The following is a 15528-nucleotide window of genomic DNA, read 5'->3' on the forward strand; positions in this document are numbered from 1 at the left end:
AGGACTTAACATCTGTAAATGGGAGAGCTTCTATGTGCAGAAAAACTGCGCAATCCCTGCATAATTCCCATAGAGAAGGGACTAGCAGGAAGAGTAATCTATTTGTGTCATCACAATATTTTAAAGAAGAAAGCGAAGGGGCATTTTTCAGAAACACTGATCACTGCCACTGCTGCTGATGTAAACAGAAGCTGCGGATGCTCTGACTTTTCTGAGGGGTCAGACCCTTCAGCCAAATGTAATGAATATTATGGTTTGTTTCCTTTTTCTGTGTTGCCTCTGCATACCAGAGCAGTACTGCAGAGCAATAGCCATCAGGTTAGACCCTCTGCTCCCATCTGATTTGGGATGTGTCATATATCAAACCATTCACACATTTGACCCACTGTTAGGAGCTCTAGAAATTACTCCAGCCAACACTGTAAGAAGCACGTGCCCAGCATCATCATCAGGGGCACAGCCACATTCATTTCCACCCCTTTGACATATGCAGAGGAGATGACAACTGAGTGATGTATGAGGAATTTGGTTTGGATCTGGAGCTCCAGTACAGAAGCCTTTGCTCTCAATGGGTTAACAGCAGAGACCTGAAAGTAATTTGATATGAGCAGTCAACAAGCCTCAGCCAGAGCAAAATGCTCTGGCCCCACAGGGCTGATGACTATGTCCTTGTGGAACTGTGGGACCAATTGGTCTGTCTCTGAAGCGATGGCCAAGCAGAGACTGGCCTCTCTGGGTAGGGTTAGGGTGCTGTGGGTGAAGCTTGTGCTCACTTGACGCTGTATAACAACCATCCCTCATCCTTCCACATTACCTAGTTAGTTAAGCTGCTGCTCATTTCTCCCTGTTGATTTCAAGAGTCTTGCTTTGGCTCTTGGCTGTTTATATTTTGCAGACATCCTCTATGTAATTGCATGGCCTGGCCTCAAGCTATCAGGCTCTGGGAGAAATAACCACGTTATTCCACAGAACAGTTAGCATAATTAAAATATTGACTGCAGATTAAAAAAATGTGCTGAATATTTCACAGAGTGGTTGGAGGGTTGGCAAGTCTTGGCAGCTTGTTGGCTGCAGGAGCTGGCTGATATTTCGGCGCGCCTTCTCCTTCAGTATTCATTGCTGTACGTGGGAACTGCTTTTTGTGCTGTCAACTTCTTATCTCCCAAGCAGCCAACCCACATCCAAGAAAAAATGAACTGACTGGAAATGAGGCGCTCCAAGGGCTTTCTTGTAATTCTTATTGCCAGTAAGACCATTTCCTTGTTATTTATGACTTCAGGACATCTGTCTTACTGTGTCTCTATTTTTACTTGTGTCCATCTCTCCAAATGCGTGGTGTAGGAGCTGCATATGGTGAGAATGTGCCAGGTGATGAAACCATTTGCTTAAGAACTGTCTGTACTATATGAGAAACAATAATAAAGTTAAAAAGCCCACGAAAATCTCCACTGAAACATTTAACTACTACTCCTTGATATTTGATTTCTATCTCTATTTCATTTGTAACCAAAGTTTAAGGCATAAAATTCTTACATTTCCACAACCAAAAGGACAGAAGGGGATGGAAGAAACCCAGTTGACAGGGTTGGTAGAAGCTACAGAAGCACTGATCACTTCCCCTTTCCCTTCCTTAGGGGAATATCTGGGATAATAAACATTGCCAAAGACATACAGGTTTGGGTTTGAATGCCTTCCTGGTTCTGTCTACACCCCTGCTACCTGGCAAAGGAAAAAAGGTAAAATGATCTCTGCTAGTGTTAAACAAAACATGTGGATGGTGCCTAAACCACTTTGAAGACACCTACATCCTAAATGAAATGCAGTAGGATCGCTAACTTGCCAAGATACTACTTTAAATCAGCTTCTTATTTAATTTTCACTTACATGCTTGAGAAATTCCTGGGATGGCAGATGTCTGAGCAGCAGTGCAGTGTCACGGGCAAGGAGCAGGGCTGAGCTGGGCTGTCCTGCTCCACTGCAGCTTCCAGGGACAGAGGGCTGATTTACAGTCTGTTCTACAGCTCTTTTGAGTTGAGCTAATTTTGTGAATATTTCCATTCCCACTCAAGGGATGTCACAAGAAATGGCCAAATGCTATTTTCTGAGGGTTCTATTACAGCTTAAAAGTAATCATAATGGCAAATTAATAGCAGATCTACTCTGCCATTTTCCATTCTCACTGCCATCTCTGTAATCAAGAGCAGCTCTACTTCTTCAAAGCTTTTTTTTTTTCTGCGATACTTCTCAGTTTTGAATATGCAATTAGGAAAGGAGCATGATATCTTGGCACTCCAGCTGTGGTCTGTAGGCTTCTGCTCTCCTCCTGTGCGAGACTCATTGCTACTTTCTGCTCTCAGCTTCATATTGACCTCCAAATTGTAGATCATAAATACCACCTTGGTGATAGACACCATTCTTTCAAAGGCAAATATATATTCTTAGTACATTTTAAATATTTTCTAAATTAAACCCCAAGATAAACTCTGTGGAGTGAGACAGAAGATGCTTTAATTTCAGCATGCAGAAAGAGAAATTCACTGCGCATGAACAATGTGTGGGGGGGTGGGAATTGTTACAGACTTTTCTCTGCCCTGACAGTTCACATGGCCAAGTTTTTCATTTGTCTCTACTGAATGATTCATCTCTATTACCAGTATTTTCAAAATTAAATGGAAGAGGAGGAATGTGTTCATTCCCCTGCTGTGTTTAATAATCGTTCAAAATTGTTTCCTGTTTACTTGGAAATACCCACCTCCATGCTGTGATTTAAGCATTTTCACCCTCTTAACTTAAAAACAAAGCCTAGAAGATGCTGTATAGTTTTTATCTTGCACTCATAAAACAATTTATGACAAATGTTGTTGTTCCAGAGAGAAATTACTTGGAAATGTGCATATGTTTGTAGCTCCACATTGCCCATTTAAATCATAACTGACTGTTGAAAAAAAAAATACAAATTGTCATTCAGATTATATTCTTGTAACGTGTCTGATGACTGATGGCACTTTCTCTTTTAACAGTCACTGTATTGGTGCTCAAATACAAAGCTCAGTAAAGCCATCAATAATCCCATTTATAGAACTGCGCTACTTCCATGGCACTGGCTAGCACGCAACTTAGAATAGTCAGTATGCATTGTTTCCTGCAAGACTTGTCTCTAAGCAAAACTTGCAGTGTATTTTCAAGACAAAATATTAAAAATACCTAAATTGCTTTTCCAGTTGAAGCATTATCTCCAAATTCCTGTGGCTTGGCTGGACAAAAGGGAAATAATTTTCCTTTTAACTTCCTCAAGGAATACATTTGCACAATAGTTCTACGATTTTACTTACGTAGCACATATCAAACAAAATATTCTTATATAAATGATTTGCATTAGCTCACAGAAATCAGTGTGTTCTGTGTTAGCTTATGTGAAAAGAGTTCATTTAAAAGGCAGTAATATCCTGTGGCATGACAACAGAAATGGAAGCTGGGAATTCAGAAGGGACCTGAGCTTTCTTACACTTCCTCTCAGCTTTTCACGAAGGTCTAAATTTTTCTAAATGAATATTACATTTGTGTGATTAACTGGAGGCCACATAGGCCTGATTTACGGATGTGTTATATTTCTACTGCACCTACTAAAGTTATTGGGAGCTCTCAGCTCTCCATGTTTCAGAAGTTCCACACAGCCCTTGGGAGGGAGGGTGACACCATTGCCTTGGTGTGTACCAGCCATGGACAAAGGTAGGAAAGATATAGGATAAAGCATAGGCTGTACAAATTAAGCACATCCCTCTTTCTATGGTCCTAATAGCCCTGATGAATCCATGCGGGAAGGTGGGAGTGAAGATACTGAAATATTTCACATCCAGAGAGGTGCTGTGTGAGACCAGAGTCAGGAGAGCAGCTGGTAGGAAGCACCGGGCTGGCACAGGGAGGTTGAATGATCCTCTGGCTGGTGGCTCTCAGCCCAGCCTCCAGCTCCAGCAATGCAGAGACTTTCTTTCAAAGTCTTGCACTGCCTGTCTCGGTGACTAGACTGAATGCTCATTAGCTGGAGCCCCCATTTGCCTCCCCTTTTTAAGTCCATGCTGAAACTTTTTGTCTAACACCTCCCTTTCCTCTCTTCTTCTCCCAGATGAGATGGAGCAGTCCCCTGCAATGCATTCTGACTACTTGGTCTCAGGGATTCGTACTCCACCAGTGAGGAGGAACAGCAAACTGGCAACACTGGGCAGGATCTTCAAGCCATGGAAGTGGCGGAAAAAGAAAAACGAGAAGCTAAAGCAGACTTCTGCAGGTAGGATGAGAACAAGAGAGTGATGCTGCACAAAGTAAAGCTTATCTGGAAGGAAATTTGCTTAAATAGGAAGTGTTAATGGTGAACTGATCTAACCTAATTCAGAGATTTCAGCATGTTACAGATTTATAATGTTTAAGGCTAGAAAGAGCCCATAAAGGCCGCTTTCCTATATAATACAATACATTAAATTTGGAAGAAAAGGTCATAATACGAAATTGAAGCACAAGCTTCAACACAGGCTGCTTTTCACAGGCTGTCCCTTCTCCAAAATAGTCTACATTTAACATTTATGGCCCCAAGTATCATCACCCCTTTTATTTGAGGTGAAGATCATATAGGTCATAGCAACATTATGAAAAGTGACAGGAGGGAGTTCTGTCACTGAAATGCCTTCCCTCAAGCAGCTGTCTGTGCAGTGAAGGAGCCCAGTGAACACTCAATCTGCTCTCACTGGTCTCCGGGGATGTCCCAGGAGATCAGTAGGAGACCAACTCGGTTTTCTTTTCCTAAGACAGGATGGTGCAACTCCCTCCGCTTGCCTTGATATCCCATGGAGTGTCACAGTAAAGGATGCTGCTTCCTGAGGCAGCTCCAACGTGCTGTATTAAACAGCATGAAGGCTCCAATATACCAGTTACTCTGCAGCCAGTGTGATCAGACAGTAGGTTAGATCATAAAATCTCAGTTCTACACATGGGTGGTTTTACAGCTGTTTTAATGAAGGAAAAGGCAGAAACATGCTTACCAGTCCATGCTCCCCAAAACAAAATCCTTACAGTTCTTTCCAAGCACACAGTAGTTGAGACTAGAGGGAATTTCCACACTGCATCTTTCTCAAGCCATTATATGAATACTCTGTTGTTAACTGGTGCTGTGTTATGCTACTACTTCATGCAGTGCTGGAGAAGAAGATGACAGCACGGCAAGGTCGGGATGAACTCATTAAGAAAGGTCTTCTGGAGATGATGGAACAAGGTAAGTAAAAATTCTTCATCTTTTTTTAATCAAAGTCCTTTTCAGGACATTAGGAAACACAGAATTGCGAAAGAAGAAATCTAACAAACAAATAAATCCAAACAGGAAAATTCAATATCTGAATTAAGCACATCTTTCTACAAATTCCTCCCTGCTGCAATCAATCCATGCAGTTTAATTTTTGATGTTTTGCCAACTTGAATGCAGCTTCATCTTTGCCTGATTTATATATGGTGTAGACCTGAGCTGGTACGTATGTTTTATGCAATTGCTCTAAACCCAGCTAAATCCTACTGCCAAGGAAGCCAGTTAAAGCTGGTGTAAATATAAACTGAAACTTACAGATGCATTCAGCTAAAATGTACAATCCATGAATTCAAATTTCACAAAATGATACTAATCTGATGTTTTCAGCTGTCTTTCCGGTAAACCAAATTTGTGACAAAACCTATTAGCATTCTGCCTGCTTTACATTCACATGGAAAAGTGAAGCATCTGATAGTGTCATTTCAAAGCTTTCCTGAGTACAAACCAGGTTCAACAGAAGTAATTGAATGAAAGATGATAAAGTGTCAGAAACATACACAGAGGACTGTGAGTCTGTGTATCTCCAAAGCCCTGACAGATGCTCAAGGGAGACTGAGATCTGGATGACTATCGTGTGAGATCAAGTGGGCTCCCAATATTATGGACAATATCCCAAGTGCCATTTCCACCTAAACAGAGATTAAAAACAAAAAAGAAAAAAACAATCCATCTTTATGTTTGAAAACTTGATAGCAGAACATACAATCATGAAGAAAGATTGGCATTTTGAGACTGATCGATCTGATAGATAGAAATTATGTTATTTGAAACTAATAATTGAGTTTCTTTGTATAAAACAAAAGCCATGCCTATAAATAGCCTGTGGGACAACACTCAGTGATGCTATGCTGGTGTGCAACCAAGCAACTGAAAAGTCAGGAAAAGAGCATTTTAAATAGGATTTTTTTTTTATTGCAGTAAAACTATGTTCATATTATTTTATTAGATATTTTAATACTAGTTTTATGTTTAAATTTAAAAAATAATCTATTAAACCATCAGGTTATTCTAAAATGGAACATTTTACAAAGCTGATTTTTAGCTCCTGTCTCTTGAACTCTTTGTGCCTCATAATTCTAGATAATTAGTTGTCCTATGAGAATATTAGCACTATTGGATAGAAAAAGACACCTCATTTCTGCTAAGAGTGCGGAAGTTCCCCATAATCCATGAATTTGAAGATGTGCATATCTAGAGCTTTGCAAAAGAACAGTAAAAGGAAACTTCTGTAGAGAGTATTAAAAGGTAATAATAATAATGAATCAATAAACTTCTTGTATACACAAAGAACTGGTTGGGAGGAAAACAGATGATGCTAAGTTGCAAGATCATTTTAATGAACTTAAAGTACTTTAAATATATATATACTCCAGTGAGGAGTGATGACAAGTTGTGCTTTTCAAAAGGCAGCTGCAAACAGACTGCTTAGAGCTCCTATAAACATCAGACAAATTTTCAGTACCACCCTAATGCCCAGAAAGGAAAGAATGGCTAACAGTCATTTGAAGGACATTGCAGCCACCTACAAGTTATTTTTCTTTAGAGAGTGTTGTGAATCTCCAGGGTTATTTTGTTATATTATTAGAAGAAGCAACTTATTAACTGGAATAAAGAACTGACCCAAATAATTCTCAGTAAATGATTAGTGCCCTACTTGGACTGAGCTGAAGTAGCAGCAGTTTCAAGGCTAAGTCCTCATTTATGCAGTAAATTGCAATTGTCAAAGCAGCATACTATGCTAAAAGACTACAGTAAATCCTAAAATCTCACTATTTTATCAGGCTTTACTCCACTTCCAGAGACTCAATTCCCGTTCACTTTCATAAACAGCCCAAACTGGGATGAAGCTCTAGTCTGAGAAATCTCCAAATCTGCTTCATGCATTTACAATAGCTGTGCCACACTCCAGTTTCGTAGCACAAGATCTGTCAAACAGCATTTTGAACTGGACAGTTTGGCTCAGAGCAAACCACAAAGCTAGCGCAGAATCTGCATCAATCTGTGAGCAGCCCAGGGTGAAATTGCACCATCCTCGCTTTGGTGATGAGTCATCCTAACAGGTTATGTCAACTCTTCTCCTCACACAACCCCAAAGCCCAGCTGCCCAGACACACTGCGCAGACCAAGCTGCACAGCCTGGGCCTCTTCTTGTCCTCTGCTCACACAGGACAAATGCCAACCTGCCCCTCAAAAACCCCTGGAGCCAAACTACAGCTTCGCTCCAGGGAACCAACTTGCACCCGGTAGGAGGTTACAGGGTGCAGGATCTGGCATATAGTGGGATTCATTCCCAACTAAATTGCATCTCTACTTCTGATCACTTTGCAATACCCAAGGCTCTCTACTGCTTTCCTTACCAGTGAACCTAAGGTTTGTGCTTTCTCCTGTCCCCAGACTATCTCTAAAATAAGACACCGGGACGCACTGCCAATCAAGGCAGCACATTCACTTTGATCTAAGCGTGAGTTGACCAGTTCTGACAAGGAACCTCACTGTTGTGAGTCTCAGACACTCCCTGACAGGGCTGTCTTCTGCTTGTCATTACTTCATTAGTTATTACACTTTTCCATCAGGGGGATCTGCAGGAACTCCTGTCTCTGACTGCAGGTTCACTATGGCACGGCTGTCAGCAGCTTGCCTTTGCTGAGGATCTGAGGAACGTGCAAAACAGAGTTACCTTGAAAACACTTTTGGAGCTTCCCCCAATATTTCTGCCCATTATGAGCACAAACCTGATCAGATGTAGCTGTACTTAGAGCAGCAAGAGAAAAGGGCTGCATGGCAAATAATGCAGGCAGCTGTTAATACACCGATGATTATGTATAGGCTGCCTTCACAATGAGCTGGAATGTAGGCAATGAACTTTTTCCCCCTCCCCTTCCCTGTATCATAGCAACTGTGCTACTGCAGGGGCTATTTTAAGAACAGTAACTTTTCACCGAACGTGATTATGAGGCAGACTGAGTGAGCTCAGCGTACAAAAATACTGCATCCCTTCTGCAGCATCTCTGGGCCAAAATCTGATACCCTTATCCAAAATGGCCATAAATTACTCTGCAGATTGTCCAAATAGCATTAAAAAGGGGTAGCTGTGAATGTTAGGTATTTTAAATCAATGGCCAAGAAACGTGTCATGATATTGCAAGAAAACATAGCCCTGTCAGGAGCTTCCAGAAAGGAGAGTCTACAGCTAAGAAATACAAGTCAGGAGGCCAGGAGTGGACATCAGACATGTCCATCAGCAAGGAACCCTGGCTAGAGTGGGGAGTAATTGCTTTGGTTTACAACAGTGATGTTGATCTTGTAAATTCTGAAAGAGTCATGAAGTAAAAGGATAATTTGTATTCCAAGGACTCCTGCCTGAACAGAATACTAGAAAAGCTTCAGTCATCAAGATGCATACAGCTGCAGGGATCACTGGCACAAAAATCTTTCAGAGTAAGCAAAGGGAGCAGTATCTAGGTCTGCATGAAGAGGCATTTGAATTTCTGATCAGCTCAATCACACAGGACACGCTTTTCAGTGCTGAGTAACTAAAACTGCACTCAAAACCTACAGTTCGGGAGGGAATATTAGCAGCCTTGCCTTTGGTAAGATGCGGATATTACTACTGGGGCAGTTGGGTCGCGTGTTGTACATGGAGCCTGACACAATTCAGACACATCAGACTGACCTGTGCATGTGCCGCACCTTGATCTCTGCTCACGTGAGGAATTGCCTCCTCCCAGAGACTTCTGCTTTCCCAGGCTTGCGCTCATCTCCCGTACAGCAGGTGCTGGCAGAGTGCACTGGCCTCCTGGACATGCACAATGGCCGTTTGCCCAGACTGCTGGATGCCCACAGAGGAAGGTGCCGTGTTGAGAAAACTGAGTGGATATTAGTATCCAGATGGGCTGGTCTCCACAAGTCTTGCATTACAGATGCTCGACACTGTTAGAGATCAGGTGCTGCTCTAAGACAAATCACAATCCCCTGACCACTAGCAGCTTGGGACTCACTCTTCTCAAGAGCATAGCGAGGAGTTTCAGCTTTCACTGCTCATGGTTTAGCTAAGATTAAATGATTTGGTGTTTTAGATACCGAAGGCAAAGGCTACACTGGTGATGATTCCACAAGAGCAATGCAGAGTGACCCTCCAGCTCCTGTGTGCCAGGCACTTGCCTCAGAGGAGGTGCAGCAAGAGAGTACAGTAGCAGCCACAACGAATGTGACCTCGCTTGGTGAGGAGCTGCATTTGGACGAGCTGAAAGAAGATGCAGGTATTGTATATAAAACGTTTTAAAAAACCCCTATAAAACGCTCAAAAAATATTTCTGCTAAGGTGCTTTATGAGGAGTCAAATATGTCAGTGCATTAAAGAGCTAGAACACCTTGTTCAGCTCAGCCCATACTAGGTTAGCAACCGGTACTTAAAAACAGTGATTTTTGAGACTGCTACCAAACTGAGGGACCACACAAAGCTTGTCATAATGGGATTAGCTGGATTACGAGACAATCCAGTCTTGGCATAGTGCCGCATTTGTATTAACAGTGACTGCTGTGAAGACGAAAAGAGCTTCTCTTAAAACATTTGTTAAACTTCTGTGCCAAACCTGAAATTGTTTGTCCTGGCTCAGGAGAACAATGTCAATACACAGCCTACACTGTCCATATCATCACCCTGTCTACAACATGCTGCAAATACAAGCGCAGTTCAATACCAGGAGCACAGATAAGCTAACCCGAGCTCCTTTCATGCAACTGTGCTCCAACAGAGCTCATCCGTGACAGCAGTTCCTTGGGACCAGAGCAGCCAGGCACAACTGAGCAGCTGGAGGGTTTCCATTCACTCCCTGACAACCAAGAAATGCAAAGCTGCAGAGATAATGCTTTATCCTAGTTTGTGAGGAGTGCCATGCGGCGATTACAGAACTTTCTGCCCTCTGGTCAATCTTCACACCTTCTCCATCTGACCTGGTTGCCTTTTGTTCTCCATCTCATACATTCATGCCCTGCTTTCCCTGGGCTCCCAGCCCCTGGCCACTCTCACCAAGGCCACCCCTGCCTGCGTTGATTTGCTGAGCTGTCTGCTTGTGCCCTCAACCTGCTTCAGCAGGTCAGCATGGAAATCATTCTCTGAAGTATTTTCCATTTCTTCAGCTTATCTTTTCCCACTTTTCCTCCTGTCCTTTTCATTGCCATGACTCATGCAATTTTGTTCACTTTTGCTGTTTTGTTTTTATATAATATTGCTCTTCTGGCCCATTATATGCAGGGTGAAGGGAAGAAGAGGGAAAAAAAGAAATACTGGTAGACATTATGTTTGGTTAATACATAGAAAAAGAACAGCCTGGGAAGGTAGTTTTTCCCACCTAACCGAGCCAGTGGGCCTGGGAGCAGTCCCAAGGGGAGGATTTCCACCTAGTAGTGAGATGGAATTTGACAAGTGGCACTCCATGAATAATTAGCTACTCTGGCAAAGGGTCTTGTGCCGAGCACTTGGAGTATTTTCAGCAGCATAATATTCACTCTGCAGTATGACATCTGCTGATAGGTTTGTGTACTCAGGACTCAGGTCTGCCTTCAGATTCAGTCAAACATGTGCTGTTGTTACCAGAAACAACCACCAAAACAAGACAAAAAACTAACCAAACAGAACCAAACAAAACCACTAATAACAAAAAGCCACAACCAGCAGAAAGCATTCTTTAGTGAACAGTGCACAGGGCTAGTTTGCTTCTGTGATACCACTTGTGGAACAGGATGGAGCTCAGAAACAAAATGATCTGTTTGACAGAGGCTGAGGGTGTTTCAGATTCACCTTCTCCATAGGAAAGGTCCCACCATGGCACTTCATGTCACAGGGAGGTCTACTGGTTTCAGTGAAGTTACTGAAGTTGCTCTGCTCAGAGGAATGCCATCAAATCTGACTAATTTTCTCATCAAGCTACTAACATCTACTGGAGCTCTTGACCTTTATGTAACGTAACCCATTAGTGACTTAATTTTTCTTTTCCTCTATTCTGCATTTTGTCTTCTGTGCAGTAGGCGCAAAAATACAAAGTAATGCCAGCATGGATCAAAGCATTTCCCTAGAATTATATTTAAAAGAAAATTATTTCCTTCTATAATTCAGACAACTATCGATATACGGCAGCTTTCCTATCCAGCCCAGTTTCACAAGAATTCCTGTTAACAATGCTTTCAATGCTAACAATACTTTCCTGTCTTTTTTGGACCACTAATACTCATTCTTCCTCTTCTAGGCATACTCATTAATCTGTTTGTCAACAAATTAAATGCTATTATCTTGCCAATGCTATTGTTTCCAACTGCCTAAGTGCTCTGGTGCCTCCCTGTGCACTCTGAACACTAGGATGCTGCATGTCCATTAATACAGAGAGTTTGTATTCCAAACAAGACATAAAACTGAGCCAAGAAAAGATTTGTGATGTGATACCTGTGGGTATCACCTACTCTGAATTTTTAGGGGATGCCCTATAATGTTTTGAAGGGAAAGATATTTTGTTCAGACAATCCAGGATGCTAAAAGTAGTGGGATTTGCCATTTATCCAGCCCAAGAAGTCTGGACCTCTCTCATGCTGAGAAGAGACTTAAACACTGATGTTCCCATTTAGATGAGCACTTTGCCTGCCAAGGTAGGAAAAATAACCCTCAATGGCTACTACTGAGTCCGCAGTGGCTGGGAATGCAGTTTGGAGAGAGCCTGGCTGTGGCTGGGGTTCTGGATCAGAGTCAGGCTCCAGCCTCTCCCTGGGTCCCCATGGATCCCAAGTCAGAGATCAGGACATTGATCAGTGTGAAAGTCGAACAGCGAGGCGATGTGCGAGTTTAAGCACTGCCAGAATCAGCTGGTACCTGAGTAGAATTCAAGGATGTTAATTTTGGACTTCATCACTGAAATTCCAACTCTGTCCTGCTTCAGCTTCATGTCTTTCTGGATCTGTTCTCCTATGCTCTCATCACAGCCAGGGTAATTTGATGAACTGCTCAGTGATTCAGCCTGCACTAACTTGAACAGCTAAGTGCTTTTGCTGTCTTTCAGGAGATAATCCTGAAATGAGCACTGCGTCACCATCTCAAAATAAGGCTTTGGTGACTGAAGTTTTTCTTAAGTGTTTCACTGATTTTCTGTTCCCCAGTAGCTGCTGGGATCCAATGGTAAATCCTTCTATGGCAGGCTTTTCTTGGCTATCACTTCAACTTTAGGAAAGGCTCAACAGTTCTGGAGTCAGGTACAGGAAGAGAAGACTTTGGATGCAAGTTGAAGTAATGTATTAAATAAGATAAAAATTAAATTGTGAAAATAAACACGTAGGACAAACGGCTGGAAAGTCAGCTTTCGTGTAATGTTACCGGTTTGATGCTTTTTTTCCTTTGACTGTGTGTTCCTAGCACAGAAGAGTATTCGCTCTGTAACTGTGCCACTGCAGCTGCATACTGTAAGAAAATTCATTGCAGTTCTCAAAAGTTGCTTTGCCATGCTGTCTTCATTATTAGAAAACCAACCAACCAAAAAACAACAACAACAAAAACTGGAAAGGGAAATAGGCTTTAGGGAAGTAAGGGAAGCTCAGCAGTTTTCTCAGGAACATCAAAAGTAACATTTCTTCAACATCCTCACACATTTTATTCTTTACCTGTCTTGGCCGGTTGGCTATTTCACACAATAGTTATTTCCATTATGGAAACAAAGTGCTTCTAGCTGTCTGCTGTGTGTTCTGCATTTCTGAATGTTCCTGGCATTGTCCCCTGGCCAATCATGATTATTAACTTCATGTTCCGTTAATTTTATTTATCTTCCTACTAGCCAAGAAACCTTCAGCACCCACGGAAGAATTAGAAGATGCCAGCCTGCCAGCATCTGAAGATGGTCCACAAGCCTTACTTGCATCTGAATCCACAGATTCCCCCCAGAAACAGGCAGAAGGAAACCCAGCACAGCTTCCCAGCCCCCCATTGCTCCCAGCTCCACCTCCTAAGGCAATCTCCAAAATCACAAAGAGCTTAACAGGTCAGTCACTACCAGCCGGTAAAGACTTTCCCATCTTTTATGTGTTGCTTGTCTACACAGCACAGTATAAAATTGTTTTCCTTACATCATTTTTTAAGCCTACTCCTGTAAACTGCCATGAATCAGGCTAGTTACATTGAGGGAACAGAATGCTAATGATTTCCACAAACTGAGCCTGGTTGCCTGATAACAATGAGCTGATCTTTGTACTTCACACCATTATCTGGATCTCTCAGGGGATTATTTGTTGTGAGTCTATTGCACTAAATACAAGTAAAACAAATAAAACCAACTGCAAACATCTACTGAATTAGATGCTCATATTGATATGCCATAAAACACAGGCAAGACTTAAATGTTTTCATTACCTAGACTCTTGCTGGAGAACAGTACAACAGCCAAAATCAAGTTCAAATCAATAGGTTCTGTAGAAGTTTCTGTCTGAAGCGTTTGCTCTCTAGGGCAGGTCTACACCAGAGCTATGAAATCTGGTCTCGTTACACAGAACACGCGTAAGTGAGACACCTGGCTCTCACAAAGCAATCCTCCCTGCCAGACTTCATTGAATGTTTCAAGAGCAATTTCTCTGGGCCTGATTTTCTAAGGTTTTGCCAATGTTGTTATATTTTCCAACATTCTGGCTGCAGAAAGGGTGTTAAAGTGAATATGATTTTAGTTCGCTCCAATTTTAGGGCCCCTACATATGGTAAAAGAAGTTAAAGGGGCCTTATTGCAAATTAGAATTAAGTCCTGACATCCAAATGTCAGACCTGTTGGATATTTAGACTTGTAAGTGACAACCATTATCTCAGCCCTGATTTGCATCCACACTCATCTCCTGGCACAAAGAACAGGATTTTCAAAGTCACCAGGAAACAAAGTACCAGATGGGCATTGTGATCTGACCACTGAGTGTCATACAAAATATTGGGGGTTTCAGACTTTTTGAGGAAAATTACAAGTATTTCTTTTTGCCCATCGAAAATATCCATATTTTGTCCATGCTTAAAAGCTGTAAGACCTTAAAGTGGGAGCTGGATTCAAAATGGTATCATAACGCCCCTTGGGAGCTGCTGTTCAGATTGCTGCAACATTCTGTGCTATGGGCTCTATCCTGCCGCTCCGATCTTGCAGCACGAACAGGCACAACCAGGACTCCCCTTTGACTTTGCTCAACTGATACTAAGGCTATGCTCATTGTGGGATGTAGGCTGTTTGAAAATCATAGAATCAGAGGATAATGAAGTTACAGCTCCACCAGCCACTTCACAGCATTTTGAGTCCAGATATTTTGCTGCCTAACCAAAGTATTTCCTCTAACATCTAAGATATTCTGAGTTTTGGTATTTCACTCTCATCTAAATTTTCCACAAAGAACAACTCTTTGTTTTCTCAGTGACTCCAATAACTATAAACCGTTTTTCAATAGTGATACTTTTTATTTATTTTTGTGTGAATGTGAAGGCAGTGGTAAGTTAAGACTAAACAAATACTGTCAATGAGGGAAAGGGAATACAAATGTATGGGGAGACAGAAACAAAGAGCAATTATGAAAGAAAAGGAAGATGGAGAGGTTGAAAGGCACTTTTGTGTTCAGTTTTTTCCCCCTTAACAATGTTAGAGATGCCGCCAGCAGAGGAGTGAGGAATAAGCCAAGTGCCAATTAATCACAGCGAGAGGAGGAACAGGGCAAGGTGCCAAGATGTCACTTTGCAAGATTATTCACCAAACAGCTGTCATCAGGACAAATAAGGTGTGATCTAAAGAAACTCTCAACCCTCAATATTGGCTCAAGCTGCAGTAAGGACAAAATTGGCCCTTGACCTGTTCCAGGAACAAGCAGGTATAAAGATAAAACAAAATCTTTTCCCTTCCTGGTTTGTGGTTGAGCTGAACCTGGGGTTCGTGCTCTGAGAAAACATGGACACCCTCTCCCTCTGTGCAGTGGCATAAAGTCACGTAAGAGGTATTTTTTTTCATCCCCTCAGGCCATGATTCAGTGGGCAATGACTGATCATGAATGTCCTCTGTGCATCTCCATAGTAGCATATATTAAAAATCCCCCCGAGTGCTGAAAAAACCATCTTCGTTAGGCAGAGGTTGTTTGTCCTGTGGCTGCAGCAACCATCCCAATCAGCACCGGAGGAGCTCCAGGGTGGGAAG

At 42.1% G+C, this 15528-nt stretch overlaps 1 protein-coding gene across 1 annotated transcript in view; it reads left to right on the forward strand.

The window, feature by feature from the left end:
* The window catches only part of PHACTR3 (phosphatase and actin regulator 3), a gene marked incomplete at its 5' end in the record, with an annotated part of 96585 nt that overhangs the window by 46619 nt on the left and 34438 nt on the right, over positions 1-15528 (forward strand). The window contains 4 exons of the mRNA XM_080354618.1: positions 4124-4285; positions 5186-5263; positions 9427-9609; positions 13162-13383. Of these exons, the coding sequence (XP_080210744.1) occupies positions 4124-4285; positions 5186-5263; positions 9427-9609; positions 13162-13383 (645 nt within the window). The remainder of the gene's footprint in view (positions 1-4123; positions 4286-5185; positions 5264-9426; positions 9610-13161; positions 13384-15528) is intronic.

This window comes from Nesoenas mayeri, assembly GCF_963082525.1.
Source record: "Nesoenas mayeri genome assembly, chromosome: 16".
NCBI lineage: Eukaryota > Metazoa > Chordata > Aves > Columbiformes > Columbidae > Nesoenas > Nesoenas mayeri.